The 14712-nt window shown below is 66.2% G+C and overlaps 2 protein-coding genes across 2 annotated transcripts; one reads left to right on the top strand and one right to left on the bottom strand.

Moving 5' to 3' along the window:
• Positions 1–771: 771 nt before the first annotated feature.
• On the top strand, positions 772–11196 carry SV2A (synaptic vesicle glycoprotein 2A). Its single transcript, XM_065042861.1, has 13 exons — positions 772–1227; positions 3825–4559; positions 5652–5832; positions 6247–6398; positions 6475–6608; positions 7045–7134; positions 7263–7373; positions 7478–7566; positions 8033–8197; positions 8267–8400; positions 8476–8679; positions 9572–9731; positions 10871–11196. Exons 2-13 carry the CDS (start codon positions 3980–3982, stop codon positions 11052–11054), a joined length of 2184 nt encoding a protein of 727 aa, XP_064898933.1. The 5' UTR covers positions 772–1227; positions 3825–3979; the 3' UTR covers positions 11055–11196.
• A 1685-nt stretch (positions 11197–12881) lies between these two features.
• On the bottom strand, positions 12882–14680 carry BOLA1 (bolA family member 1). The gene is made up of 2 exons (XM_065042887.1): positions 14526–14680; positions 12882–14065 (listed from the first exon to the last, which is right to left on the bottom strand). Exons 1-2 carry the CDS (start codon positions 14646–14648, stop codon positions 13661–13663), a joined length of 528 nt encoding a protein of 175 aa, XP_064898959.1. The 5' UTR covers positions 14649–14680; the 3' UTR covers positions 12882–13660.
• Between the last annotated feature and the right edge of the window lie 32 nt (positions 14681–14712).

Below are 14712 nucleotides of genomic sequence, written 5' to 3'. Positions count from 1 at the left end.
CTCAGTGCTCCAGCCCAGCCTAACAAAGCTGGACACTCCTTAGGCGCGGATTAACCTGATGGAGCATGCCGGGGAGGACGCAGGGTGGGTAAAAAGCCCCAGTAAGTCAGCGGCGTTCCCCTTTTTGGGGTTGTTTCCAACAGGGTCTCGATTATTTCACAGCTTCCAGTTTCCTGAATCCTTCTCGGTGCTGGTACCACTGGTGTGGGCTGGTCCCCAGCTCTTCGCCTGCTCTGGGAGCTGGGTGGTTATTATTATTAATATTAGTATTATCATTATTACTGTTTATTCTGGGCACTGGTTCCCACCCTGGCCGCGCTTGCTTCGGCCTCACACACACCTCCCTCCTCCTCCTCTCATTGAACGATGGTTTATTGGGGACTGGGAGTTGCTGGGAGCCACTGGGAGCTCGGCACACGCAGTTCAGGAGGAGCCCGTCCCTGTCCCCGTCCCTGCCCCCCCCAGTGGGTTTGGGGCCGGCTCAGCTCATCGCACGTGTGCTGCGAGCCGGGGGCATCAGGGAAGCTCCAGCTCCCCAATTTCCCACCAATTTGGGGCAAACTGGGGTGGGTTTGGGTACCCCAGACTGCGCTTTGCACCCCTGCAATAGCCACATCCCCCCCAAAATACATCAGTGGCCTTTGCGCCCTATCACGAGGGGGGGCCGGGGCTGAGCAGCCCAGGCGCAGCCGATTTGATGCGAAAAATGGGAAACTGAGCCGCGGGGAGGCCGTGACTCAGATTTCCCAGGCTGCGCTCGCGCCCGCGGCGCCTGCGGCTGCGGTGGGCGGCGGGGGGGACGGGGACGGGGACGGCGCCGCAGCCAAATCCTCACGGCTCCACCGCCGCCGATCCCCGGGGAGGGGGCACGGGCGGCTCGGACCCCCCCCCCGCCACCGTCATCTTCATCCCGGCATCTCCGGTACCGCAGCATCTTCATCCCGGCACCTCCGGTAGCGCAGCTCTGGGGGGCTCCCGCAGGGCATCACCCTCCTCTGGCCGCGGCTAATTAGCAGGGAGGATTAACGAGCCCCCGTTCCGCGCCCCCCCCAGCTGTGTCGCAGCCCTCCCCGGTGCGATGGACTCTCCCAGCGCTCAGCGCGTGTGGCGGAGGCTGCGGCGCTAGCGCTGGTACCCGGCAGCTCCCGTCTCGCCGTATCCTCTGCCGAGCATCCTTTGGAGACGGACGCCGCGCCGAGCGCCGGATCCCGGCGAGGGCTGAGGCAGGTGAGGAACGCAGCAGAAATGCCTTTGCTAACGCAGATTTCCCCCTCCTCTCCCCGCTGGTTTTCACCGAGCGTCCCCGGAGCCGCGGTGCCGTGCATTGGGGGTTCGGCTTCGCGTTCTCCGCTCGCTGTGGCCATTTTGTCCGGGAAAACCTTTGCCTCCGGCTTCGCTCTGGCTGTTTCTTGGCGTGTTTAAGGGCTCCTCGCCCCCCTCGGTGTGTGGCCGGGGCGGCCGTGCCGGCGGGGCCGCGCTTTGGCCGCGGGGATGGGGTATTTGCAGTGGGGGGGTTTGGGGAGGGGGCAGCGCTGCAGGTTTTGGGGGTGTTGGAGATGACCTTGGCCGTGGGTGATTTGGAAACTCTTCTCCCTTGTCGCCATGTTCTTGCCATCACATAAAAGGGCTGGGGGGTGTGGACCCCAACAAGCCCCCAGGGGGGGTTTGGGACCCCCCAGGGCTGCGTCTGGCAGGAGGAAACTGGTCCAAGGGCCCATAACCTTGTCTGGGGCTGGTGGTGCCGCTCCGGATGGGGCCGGTGATGGCTTTTTTGCCACCAGAAAAGCATTTTTGGGACCCCCCCCACCCCAGGCTCTTGTGTATGAGGTGCCTCCGTCTACCCGTGATTTCTGGCTGGTGAATGCAAAGCTCTGATGGCCAAAGCGTCTGGCGCTCCCGGCTCATTCGGGGCAGCGTCGCCATCACCCAGCCCGCCCGTGACCTTGCTCCCCATCCTCATCCTCAGCGCACATTCGGCCTCTCGCCGCTCCCCTCTCCCTTCTCCCGCTTCTCTATACGTCACGGGCCGTATAGCGGCGTCCCGGCCGCCTCGGGGGCTCCGCGAGGAGCTGCCGGCCTGGCTGGAGCCAAATGACCTTGGCCGTGAATCGGCTCCTTCCCGGGGCGGCGGGTGGCACCGGGTACCCCCGAGAAGGGGACTGGGGTGTCCCCTGGGGGAGCACAGGGCTGGGGGCGCATTGGTGGGTTTTGTGCTGCTTAAAAGCACCTGCCCACCTTAATGAAGGAACGGGGGTCGCGTTGTGCCGCAGCAGCGTCCCCGGGTCCCCGCCGGCTGCGCAGCCACCGTGGGGTGTCCCCCCTCCCCCCCGGCGCTGCCGCCAGCCCCGGCTATTTCGGAAAGGCTAATTTTAGCTTCCCCGTCCCCTCGCTCGGGGAGGGGGACGCGGGGCCGGCTGCGTCCCCGTCCCCATCCCCGTCCCCGCGGCTCAATTCTTGCCTCCTCGGCAGAGCTAAAAATAGTGTTGTGGGGGGGCCACGCCAGCCCCCGCGGCTGGGTCAGCAGGGCCGGGCGGGGGGCTGCGTGTCCATCCCCGTCACGGGCTCTGCGGGGCCTGGGGGGGACACCGCGCGCCCCTGGCAGCCTGGGGGGGGGGGGACGACGTAGGATGTCTGGGGACAGGGAGATGTCACCCCCCCAGGGACCCCAACCCAAACCTGCCTCCTTGACCCTGGGACACCAACACCAGTGCTGGGGCAGCCCTGGGGGGCTCTGGGGACCCTGGGGGCAGCTTTGGGGACTCTGGTGACCTTGGGGGGGTGGTCCTCTCGCTGTCCCCTCACTGTCCCTCTGGTGCCGCTGCTGCTCCATCCCACGGGTCCCCAGGAAATGTGGGGGGTTTTGGTCCAGGCCTGGTTTTTGGTGGTGACTTGCAATCCTGGGCGGATGGCGCAGGGACAGTGACGTCCCCTGCTGTCCCCCCTGCTCCCTTGTCCTCTGTCCCTTGTGGGGACAGTCATGGAAGGGCCCGATTCTGGCTGCAGCCCAGGGGTGCTGGGCCGTGTCCCCCCTCCCGCTGGCGATGGGCAGGGGTGTCCCCTGGCCCGTGCTGTCACCGGGCACCTGCCACCCCTGGGGCCACACCTTGGCCCGCTGGGGTCAGCTGAGCCCTCCTGGCGGTGTCGCCGGGGTCCCCAAGCTCTGTCACCCCAGCGCTGTCACCCCATCTGCCCACGGCTGCCCTGAGCTGGGGGGCAATGCAGCTGCGTGGCCACGCCCCCCTCGAAGCTCATTGGCTGAACAGCTGGGCCGCGCCTCCACAGCCCCATTGATGGTGGTGGGGTGGCCACGCCCCCTGGCGCTCATTGGTTCTCGGCCCGGCCGCACCTTCCCAGCCCCATTGAGAGGCCGGCGGGGCCTTTTCCCGCAATGGGGCGGGCGGGGACAGGGGGTCCCTGGGCCTGGGGGCTCTGACCTGTGGGCGGTGGGGGACACGGGGGCTGTGGGACCCTCCTGCTCCCCGCTGGGACCCCTCACCGCTGGGATCCCCGCCGTGGGGCCGATTTGGGGGACACTGCAAATCTCTGGGCTCAGACCCCTCCCCGTCCGCAGGGGACACTGGGGTCCCTGGCTGGGCAGATGGGGCGGGTGGCCTTGCAGTGGCACGGGACCCCCCCCGTCTTGTTTGTCCATGCCAATCCACCGATCCCGCAGGTTCCACTCCCTCCTCCCGCCGGCTTATTGATTTGGGTGGATTTGGTTCAACCAGCAGCTGGGAAAAGGGGCAGAGGGAGGGGACCGACCAGCGCGGCCGTGTGGGGCCGTTCCGTCCTAAACCGGCCCTGCTTGTGTCTGGGCTCCTCAGGTCTGGGGTCCCCCCGAGTCCCCTCCCAGCTGGATGGGTAGTGCCATCACCCGTCTCTCCGCATCCCACCGCGGTCCCCGGGCGTGAGGGCGCAGCCCCCGACGCAGAGACCCCCCCCGTCCCATCGCGGCGTCGCGGCCCATCCCAGCGGCACCATGGACGAGAGCTTCCGAGACCGGACGGCGTTCATCCGGGGCGCCAAGGACATCGCCAAGGAGGTGAAGAAACACGCGGCCAAGAAGGTGAGCAAGGGCATGGACCGCGTGCAGGACGAGTACACCAAGCGCTCCTACTCCCGCTTCGAGGAAGAGGAGGACGACGAAGATTACGCGCCCCAGGACGGCTACTACCGGGGCGGCGAGGGGGCCAACGAAGAGGAGGGGGCGTCCAGCGATGCCACCGAGGGCCACGACGAGGAGGACGAGATCTACGAGGGCGAGTACCAGGGCATCCCCCGGCACGAGTCGCTGAAGGGCGGCGAGCGGCTGGGGGCCCAGGCGGCCGCCGGCGCCTTCGACGACAGCGAGGGCCAGCGGCGCAAGGACCGGGAGGAGCTGGCGCAGCAGTACGAGCTCATCCTGCAGGAGTGCGGCCACGGCCGCTTCCAGTGGACCCTCTACTTCGTGCTGGGACTGGCCCTCATGGCCGACGGCGTGGAGGTGTTCGTGGTGGGCTTCGTGCTGCCCAGCGCCGAGAAGGACATGTGCCTCTCCGACTCCAACAAGGGCATGCTGGGTGAGAGGGGACGGGGACGGACAGGGGGACGGACAGGGGGACGGACAGGGGGACGGAGGCACTTGGGGGATGTGGGGGGAGACTGGGATGTGGACACAAGGAGGTGGGGCTACGGGGGGACATGGGGGGATGTGAGGGACAGGAAGACGTGGGAAGAGACAAGCAGATGGGGACATGGGGGACACGAGCAGGTGAGGAAAGGGGGGGATATAGGGGATGTGGGGGGACACGAGGGACTGAAGGGACACAGAGGGTACAGGGGATATGGGGTGACACAAGCGGATGGGAGACAGAGAGGGACACAGGAGGGACGGGGGGATGTGGGGAGAGATGAGCAGGGGGGGCCCTGGGAGCTGCGGGTCATGAGAGGACATAGGGGGACATGGGGGACTCAGGGAGATGTGGGGGTCACAGAGGGGACATGGGAGACGTGGGTATTGGCGACACGGAGCAGAGTGGGGGGACACAGGAGATGTGGGGGACACGGGGTGCAGTCCAGGGGGGCACAGAGGGACCTGGGCTATGGGGGGGACACCACGAGCTGTGGGAGGGACATGAGGAGATCCGGGGGGGCCATGAGGATATGGGGGGGCACAGAGATGCAGCGGGAGATGGGGGGGCAGGAGGAGACGTGGGGACAAGAAGGGACACGGAACCCCCGGGCACACAGTCGGGGGGGTGGGGGGGGCACGGCTGCGCAGTCGGGCTGTGACTCACGGCCCCCCCGGCCCCGCAGCCCCCGACTGCTCTGGCTGCGCCCCCAGCCCTCCTGCCCCTGCTGCTGGGGGCGCCCAGCGCCGTCCCGGGGGGGCTGCACCGCGGCGTGACCCCCCCAGTCACAGGTGTCCCCTCCCTGAGACCCGCAAACACGGGGCAGGAGTGGGGGGTCCTGGGGGGGCATCTCCACCCCCCATCCTGTGGTACCCGAATAAATCAGGGGGGACAACCCAAGTGTGTCCCCCCACCCCGTTCATACATGGGGATCAGTCCTGGACTCCCCAGCCCTGATCGTTGTCACCTCCATGGGGCGACTCAGGCTGCTCTGCCCGTGTCCCCCAGACTAACGTCCCCCGTGTCCCCCCGTGTCCGCAGGGCTCATCGTGTACCTGGGCATGATGGTGGGCGCCTTCGTGTGGGGCGGGCTGGCGGACCGGCTGGGCCGAAGGCAGTGCCTGCTCATCTCCCTCTCCGTCAACAGCGTCTTCGCCTTCTTCTCCTCCTTCGTGCAGGGCTACGGCACCTTCCTCTTCTGCCGCCTCCTCTCGGGCGTGGGGTAAGGGGGGCAGCGCCCCCGGGGACCCGGAGCACCCCGTGGGCGTCCGGAAACCCCCGTTTGCGGTGGTGGGGTGGGGGTGACACCGCTCTGTCCCCCAAAGCATCGGTGGCTCCGTCCCCATCGTCTTCTCCTGCTTCTTGGAGCGGGTAAGGGGGGGACAGCGCCCCAAGGGGACCCGGAGCACCCCAGGGGACCCAGGCAGCCTGAGCACCCCCCCATTTGTGGTGGCGGGGTGGGGGTGACACCATTCTGTCCCCCAAAGCGTCAGTGGCTCCATCCCCATCGTCTTCTACTTCTTGCTGTGGGTAAGGGGGGGTCACAGCACCCCAGAGGGGTCCCAGGCGTCCGGGCACCCCAAACCCCCGTCTGCGGTGGCGGGGCAGGGGGGTGACACCGCTCTGTCCCCCCCAGCATCGGTGGCTCCATCCCCATCGTCTTCTCCTACTTCTCGGAGTTCCTGGCGCAGGAGAAGCGGGGGGAGCACCTGAGCTGGCTCTGCATGTTCTGGATGATCGGGGGCATCTACGCCTCGGCCATGGCCTGGGCCATCATCCCCCACTACGGTAAGGACGCCCCGGCCCTGGGGGTGTCGCGGTTCGGGGGCCCAGCAGCACCCCCGCCACGTCCCGCTCTGCGCAGGGTGGAGTTTCCAGATGGGCTCCGCGTACCAGTTCCACAGCTGGCGGGTGTTCGTGCTGGTCTGCGCCTTCCCCTCCGTGTTCGCCATCGGGGCGCTCAGCACCATGCCCGAGAGCCCCCGCTTCTACCTGGAGGTGGGGGGACCTGGGGGGACGTGGGGACCCATCCTGGGAGGGGGGTGAGGAAGGACCCTCCCCAAGTGGGTGGTGGGTGGGGGGAGGTGGGCAGGGGGCCTGAGAGGGTGGTGGAGATGGGGAGACCCAATTGGGGGCAGCAAAGGGGTGATGGGGACATGGGGACCCAATTGGAGACCAGCAAGGGGGTGACGGGGACATGGGGACCTAATTGGGGACAGCAAGGGGGTGATGGGGACCCAACTGGAGACCAGCAAGGGGGTGACAGGGACATGGGGACCCAACTGGGGACAGCAAGGGGATGATGGGGACATGGGGACCCAACTGGGGGCAGCAAGGGGGTGGTGGGACCCTGAGCAGTTGGTGGAGATGGGGACCCAGGCAGGGACCCCGGGTGGGTGGGGGACACGGGGTGACCCCAGGGTGTCCCTTGCAGAATGGCAAGCACGACGAGGCCTGGATGGTGCTGAAGCAGGTCCACGACACCAACATGAGGGCCAAGGGCCACCCCGAGAGGGTCTTCTCGGTAAGGACCCCTGGGCCGGGGCTGGGGAAACTGAGGCACGGGGTGGGATGGGGCCCACCTGTGAGCCTTGGCTGGGGCTGGCGCACCCGGGTGTCCCCAAACTGTTGTCCCCACCCTGTGACCCCCAGGTCACCCACATCAAGACCATCAAGCGGGAGGATGAGCTGATCGAGATCCAGTCGGACACGGGGACGTGGTACCGGCGCTGGCTCGTCCGCGTCCTCAACCTCTCGCAGCAGGTGGGGACGGACCCTGCCCGGGGTGTCCCCATGTCCCCTTGTCACCCCCGCGGCCTCTCGTCACCTCTGGTGTCCCCTCGTCACCTCTTTGTCCCCCCGTGCAGGTGTGGAGCAACTTCCAGCAGTGCTTCGCGCCCGAGTTCCGGCGGGTGACGCTGATGATGATGGCCGTGTGGTTCACCATGTCCTTCAGGTGGCAGCGGGGACACCGGCGGGGCTGCAAGGGGACTGGGAGCACTGGGAGGGGACTGGGACAGGACTGGGAGCACTGGGAGGGGACTGGGATGGGATGGCCAGCCCTGGGAGGGGACTGCCAGCACTGGGATGAACTGGTGGCACTGGGAGAGGACTGGCAGCAGTGGGACAGGACTGGTGGCACTGCTGCAGACTGGTGGCACCGGGATGAACTGGCAGCACTGGTGCAGAGTGGTGGCACTGGTGCAGACTGGTGGCACTGGTGCACGGACTGGCAGCACTGGTGCAGACTGGTGGCACCGGGATGGACTGGCAGCACTGGGGGGTGCAGAGTGGTGGCACTGGGATGGACTGGCAGCACTGGGATGGACTGGCAGCACTGGTGCAGACTGGTGGCCCTGGTGGCCCTGGTGGCACTGGGAGGCCGCTGGCGCGGCGGAGCCGGGCTCACGTGTCCCCCGCAGCTACTACGGGCTGACGGTTTGGTTCCCGGACATGATCAAGCACCTGCAGAACATCGAGTACGCGTCGCGCACCAAGCTCTTCACCCGCGAGAAGGTCCGGCACTTCACCTTCAACTTCACGCTGGAGAACCAGGTCCACCAGGGCGGCGAGTACTTCAACGACAAGTGCGTGTCCGCCGGGGGGCCCCGCGGCTGCGCGTGCGCGGGGTGACGGGCCCCCCCCCTCCGCCCCAGGTTCATCGGGCTGAAGATGAAGTCGGTGACATTCGAGGACTCGCTGTTCGAGGAGTGCTACTTCGAGGACATCACCTCCAGCAACACCTTCTTCAAGAACTGCACCTTCATCTCCACCGTCTTCTACAACACAGGTGGGCCGGGGGGTCCCTGCGCGGGGGTGGCGGAGATGGGGGTGACCCCACCGACCCCGTTCTTGGTCCCCCCAGATCTCTTTGAGTACAAGTTCATCAACAGCCGGGTGCTGAACAGCACGTTCCTGCACAACAAGGAGGGCTGTCAGCTGGACTTCAGCGACGACAACAACGCCTACATGATCTACTTCGTCAGCTTCCTGGGCACCCTGGCCGTGCTCCCCGGGAACATCGTCTCCGCGCTCCTCATGGACAAGATCGGCCGCCTGCGCATGCTGGGTGGGTGCTGGGTGCTGGGTGCTGGGTGCTGGGTGCTGGGTGCTGGGTGCTGGGTGCTGGGTGGGTGGTCGGTGTCAGGTTGGACGAGGTTCCGTGGAGGAGCGTGTTCAATTTGGAGAACATGGAGTCACAAGGGTTTGGGTTGGGAGGGACCGTCAAAGCTCGTCTGGTCCATGGGCAGAGGCACCTTCACCCAGACTGGGCTGGGCCAGGTGAAGGAGACGTCTCTGCTCAGGATTAGATGGACTTTGAAGGTCCCTCCCAACCCAAACCCTTCCATGAGCGTTCAATCACAATTTTGGTTGGAAAACACCCTCCAGGTCATGGAGTCCAACCAGAACCCCCTCTGGCACTAAACATGTCCTGAGAACCTCATCTCTGCTCAGCCCTCCGGGGATGGCGACTCCAGCACTGCCCTGGGCAGCCTGTTCAACACCCACAGCCCTTTGGGGAGAGATCACCCCAAATTTCCACCCTCAACCTCCATTTATCATGAGAACATCCAAGGATGTGGCTCTGAGCAACCTGGTCTGGTGGAGATGTCCCTGATGTATTGAACATGTCCTTGATCTCTTGGAGATGTCCCTGGTCTGTTGGGGATGTCCCTGGTCTGGTTGGATGTCCCTGGTCCGTTGGATGTCCCTGATCCGTTGGACGTCCCTGATCCATTGGGGACGTCCCTGATCGGTTGGATGTCCCTGGTCTGTTGGGGACATCCCTGCCCATGACGGGATGCTCTGAAGGTCCCTTCCATGATCACAGAACCGCAGACTGGTTTTGGTTGGACAAACCCCTCAGGCTCATCAGGACCCAACCCCGAGCCCACCCCGGACCCCCTCCCCGAGCAGCTCAGCCCCGGTCCCCACCTGACGTGTCCCCGTGTCCCCCGCAGCCGGTTCCAGCGTCATGTCCTGCGTCAGCTGCTTCTTCCTGTCGTTCGGGAACAGCGAGTCGGCCATGATCGCGCTGCTCTGCCTGTTCGGGGGCGTCAGCATCGCCTCCTGGAACGCGCTCGACGTGCTCACCGTGGAGCTCTACCCCTCCGACAAGAGGTGCGGCTGGGGAGCCTGGGGGCCGGGGGAGCCCTGGGTGCCGGGGGAGGTTTGGGGTGCTGGGGGAGGTTTGGGGGGCTGGGGGAGCCCTGGGTGCTGGGGAGAAGGTTTGGGGTGCTGGGGGAGGTTTGGGGTGCTGGGGGAGCCCTGGGTGCTGGGGAGAAGGTTTGGGGTGCCGGGGGAGGTTTGGGGTGCTGGGGGAGGTTTGGGGGGCTGGGGGAGCCCTGGGTGCTGGGGAGAAGGTTTGGGGTGCTGGGGGAGGTTTGGGGGGCTGGGGGAGCCCTGGGTGCTGGGGGCAAGTTTGGGGTGCTGGGGGCAGGTTTGGGGTGCTGGAGGGAGCTCTGGGTGCTGGGGAGGTTTGGGTGCTGGGGGGGAGGTTTGGGGTGCTGGGGGAGGTTTGGGGTGCCAGGTACAAGGGGTTCAGTGCTGGGGGGAGGTTTGGGGTGCTGGGTGCCAGATATGGGGTGCCAGGTGGGTTTTGGGTGCTGTCACAAGCCTTTGGAGTGCTGAGTGCTGGGTACAAGATTTTGGGTGTACGGTACAAGGTTTTTGGTGCAGGGCACAAGATTTGGGTGCTGGCACAGGGTTTGGGTGCTGGGCACAGGGTTTGGGTGCAGGGCACAGGGTTTGGGTGCTGGCACAAGGTTTGGGTGCTGGCACAAGGTTTGGGTGCGGGGCACAGGGTTTGGGTGCTGGCACAAGGTTTGGGTGCTGGCACAGGGTTTGGGTGCTGGCACAGGGTTTGGGTGCAGGGCACAGGGTTTGGGTGCAGGGCACAGGGTTTGGGTGCTGGCACAGGGTTTGGGTGCAGGGCACAGGGTTTGGGTGCTGGCACAGGGTTTGGGTGCTGGCACAGGGTTTGGGTGCAGGGCACAGGGTTTGGGTGCAGGGCACAGGGTTTGGGTGCTGGCACAAGGTTTGGGTGCTGGCACAGGGTTTGGGTGCAGGACACAGGGTTTGGGTGCAGGGCACAGGGTTTGGGTGCTGGCACAGGGTTTGGGTGCTGGCACAGGGTTTGGGTGCAGGGCACAGGGTTTGGGTGCTGGCACAGGGTTTGGGTGCAGGCACAGCGCGGGCGCCCATCCCCCGCCGCGGTCCCGCGCGGCCCCGCCCCCGTCCCAGCCCCGTGGTGTCCCCAGGACGACGGCGTTCGGGTTCCTGAACGCGCTGTGCAAGCTGGCGGCCGTGCTGGGCATCAGCATCTTCACGTCCTTCGTGGGCATCACCAAGGCCGTGCCCATCCTGCTGGCGTCGGCCGCGCTGGCGCTCGGCAGCTCCCTGGCCCTCAAGCTGCCCGAGACGCGGGGGCAGGTCCTGCAGTGACCCCCCCAAAAAGCCCCCTTTGCCCCCCGATCCCAGCGCCCTCCCGCCCCCCCCGGGGGTTTAGTCTCGTTAGACACTGTGAAACGTCTTTTCTTGGAGCATTTGGGGTTCGGTTTGTTTTTCATTTGCACTTGGCCCCCCCTCCCCAAACCTCTTCCCCCCCTCCTCGTGCCCCCCCATACCCACCCTGTGCTCCCCCAACCCCCCTGCCCCCCATTTCTTTTCTCGGTGTCACCCCCTCTGTGAATTGCTGCTCACTCCTGGGGGGCTGGGTGGGGGGACAGGCCCTGTGCCCCCCAGCGTTGCTGCTGGACCGGGGAGGAGGATGAGGAGGAGGAGGATGAAGGCTCCGTCCTCAGCCCCATGGCGGGGATGGGGGGACACGGCTCCGTGCCTCAGTTTCCCCAGCTGGCAGGATGGGGGGGGCCCATCTGCACCCCGGGAGGGTTTGGGGGGCGCCTGGGGGTGCACGGAGGCTGGGCAGGCACAGGGCCTTGGGGTGCATGATGTTTGGGGGTGCTCGGCCCACAGGGGTGCGTGACTCGGGGTGCACAAGGCTTTGGGGTGCTCAACCCAAGGGGTGCATGTCTTGGAGTGCACGGCACATTGGGGTGCTCAAGGCTTTGGGGTGCTCAACCCAAGGGGTGCACAGGGTTTTGGGGTGCACAATGCTTTGAGGGTGCTCAGTGCCTCGGGCTGTACGGCACATTGGGGTGCTCAAAGATTTGGGGTGCTCAGCCCAAGGGGTGCATGCCTTGGGGTGCACAGCACTTTGGGGCACACAATGTTTTGGGGTGCACAGCGTTTTGGGGTGCACGGCGCGTTGTGGTGTGGGATGCAAACCCCTTGGGGGACCCCAGCCTTGGGGTGCACGGCATTTCGGGGTGCACCCCATCTTAAAGCACAACTTTTTGGGGCACAATGCACCTTGGGGGGGCTGCACAGCGCTTTGGGGGGGTGCACGACCTTTTGGGGTGCACGATGCCTCGGTCTGTGGCGCATTTTGGGGTGCACGTGATTTGGGGGTGAAGAGCCCCCCCACAAAGCTTCGCCTAATTTTGGGGCGCAGCACTGCCCCCCCATGGCTGGGTGCCCCTGGACCCCCTTTTTGGATAGGAGGGGGCCCAGCTGCATTTTGGGGTGGGGAGCCCAAAACTGCCTTTTTTTGGTTTGTTTTCCACCCTGTTTTTAAAGGATTTTGGTTTCCAGGAGTGCTGGGGGGGGGGCACAGGGTGTCCTGCACCCCCTTTTCCCCCCCGCACCCCCTTTTTACCCCCAAACCCAGAGCACAAAACCACCAGCGGTTTGCAAAGCACAAAGTGACACCCCATGCAGCGCCAAGCCTCCCCCCCCCCCCAAAATTAACTGGGGTCCTGGGGCTGTGTCCCCCCCCCGGGTGGGTCCCCAGCAAGGGAAATGTTGGTCTATGCAAAAGTGCTTTGGGCAGCCCCCCCAATTAGGGCAGCCCCCCAATTAGGGCCCCCCCCCCAATTAGGGCCCCCCCCCAATTAGGGCAGCTCCCCCAATTAGGGCCCCCCCCTCCCCAATTAGGGCCCCCCCCCAATTAGGGCAGCCCCCCAGCTCCACGAGCAGCCCCCCCAAGTGATCGAGCGGCGTGTGCTTCGTCCCCTCCTCCTCCTCCTCTTCCCGTTGGTGTCGTGGTCCCCCCCCCCCCGTGGCGCTGTCCGTACGCTCGTGCCGTGCTGTAGTTTTTAGATGTTTGTAAATTAATTAAACTTAAAAAAAATAACCCAAAACCTGCGAGATTGAGGATAAAACAACAAACCAATCACAACCCCCCCGGGCGCAGGATGGGCCAGTCCTGGCTCTGAGCTCCCCCGCGGGGGGTGTTTATTTCTGGGCTGAATCCATTGAAGAATCAAATGGGGGGTCACCCCCTAGATCCCACTAAAATGAGGGGGGGGGTCAGGGGGTACAATGCAGGTTGGGGAGGGGTCACCCCAGCATTTTTAACCCTCCCTAAATTTGGGTCAGGGGGTGGCTGAGTGTCATGGGGGAGGGGGGGGGTGTTACCCTAATATCATCATCCCCCCCACCAAGGGGGTAACTGGGGTGGATTTTTGGGGTCAGGGTGGGACCCAGGGGGTGTCTGGGTGTGATGGGGGGGGTCACCCCAATATTTTTGCCACCCCCCAGAGGGGTCAGGGGGAGGTTGGGTGGGGTCGGGTGGGGTCCAGGGATGCAGTGCAGGGGGGGGCATCACCCCAATATTTTTACCCCCCCAGGGGGGTCAGGGGGAGGTCGGGTGGGGTCCAGGGGTGCAATGCTGGGGGGGGCGTCACCCCAATATTCTTACCCCCCCCAGAGGGGTCAGGGGGAGGTCGGGTGGGGTCCAGGGATGCAGTGCAGGGTGTGGGGGGGGTCACCCCGATATTTTTACCCCCCCCCAGAGGGGCCAGGGGGAGGTCGGGTGGGGTCCAGGGGTGCAATGCTGGGGGGGGGTCACCCCAGTATTTTTGCCACCCCCCAGAGGGGTCAGGGGGAGGTCGGGTGGGGTTGGGCGGGTGTCTGGGTGCAATGCAGGGTTGGGGGGGGGTCACCCCAATACCCCCCCCCATTCATGCTCCACCGCGGCGTCCCCGCCGTCACTGCTCCCCGTGCGCGGCCGCATCCTGCTCGTGCTTGGACCCCCCCATGCAGGGCGGGCGGGGGGGCACGCGGGGGTCGCTGTCCCACTGCTGGGGGGTCCTGGCGACGATGGCGAGCGCGTGCAGGGGTCCGGCCAGCTCGGCGCTCAGCGCGGCGTGGACCAGGCGGTGCCGCTGCAGCGGGGACAGCCCGGCGAAGCGCCCGCTCACCACCACCACCGAGAAGTGGCTCTCGGCGCCGGGGGGGCCCCCGTGCCGGGGGGAGTCGTCCAGGACCTGCAGGTGCGTGGGCTGCAGCGCGGCCGTGAGCTTGGTGCGGATGGCGCGGGCCAGCGGGCCCTCGGCCATGGCTGCCAGCGCCCGGCGGGTGGCGAGCAGGACGGGAGCCCGCATGCGGGGGGGCTGCGAGACACGGAAACGGGCGCTGGGGTGCAAGTGGGTGCTGAGTTTGGGGGGCTCTGCGGGGTCAGGACCCGTTTATGGGGGTGCAAGGAGCGGGCATTGGATGGGGGTGAAGGTGGGAGGGCGCTCTGCAGGATCAGGCCACCAAACAACCCCCCCGTGTGCAATGCAGGGGGGCACCCCAAAACCAACCCCCCGTGTGCAGTGCAGGGGGGCACCCCAAAACCAAACCCCCCGTGTGCAATGCAGGACTGTTCCCCCCCGTGCAGTGCAGGGGGCACCCCAAACCACCCCCCCCGTGTGCAATGCAGGGGTGCACCCCAAATCACCCCCCCCGTGTGCAATGCAGGGGGGCACCCCAAATCACCCCCCCCGTGTGCAATGCAGGGGGGCACCCCAAAACCAACCCCCCGTGTGCAGTGCAGGGGTGCGCCCCAAACCCGCCCCCCCCGGCCCTCACCCTCCGCCGCTCCGGTTCCGCTCCGCCGCTGAGCACGCTGGGAAGTGGAGTCCTCCCGCCCCCCTCCGCCCCCTCACGTGACCGCGGCAGAACTACAACTCCCACAATGCCTCGCCGCCCCATTCGCGCCCCGCCGCTCCGCCTCGCTCTGATTGGCTGCGGCCCTTCGGCGCTCCGGGGCGGGGAG

Source organism: Columba livia, chromosome 28 (assembly GCF_036013475.1).
Source record: "Columba livia isolate bColLiv1 breed racing homer chromosome 28, bColLiv1.pat.W.v2, whole genome shotgun sequence".
Taxonomy (NCBI): Eukaryota; Metazoa; Chordata; class Aves; order Columbiformes; family Columbidae; genus Columba; species Columba livia.
The sequence above is the reverse complement of the archived record's forward strand: the minus strand, read 5'-3'. Positions and strand labels throughout refer to the sequence as shown.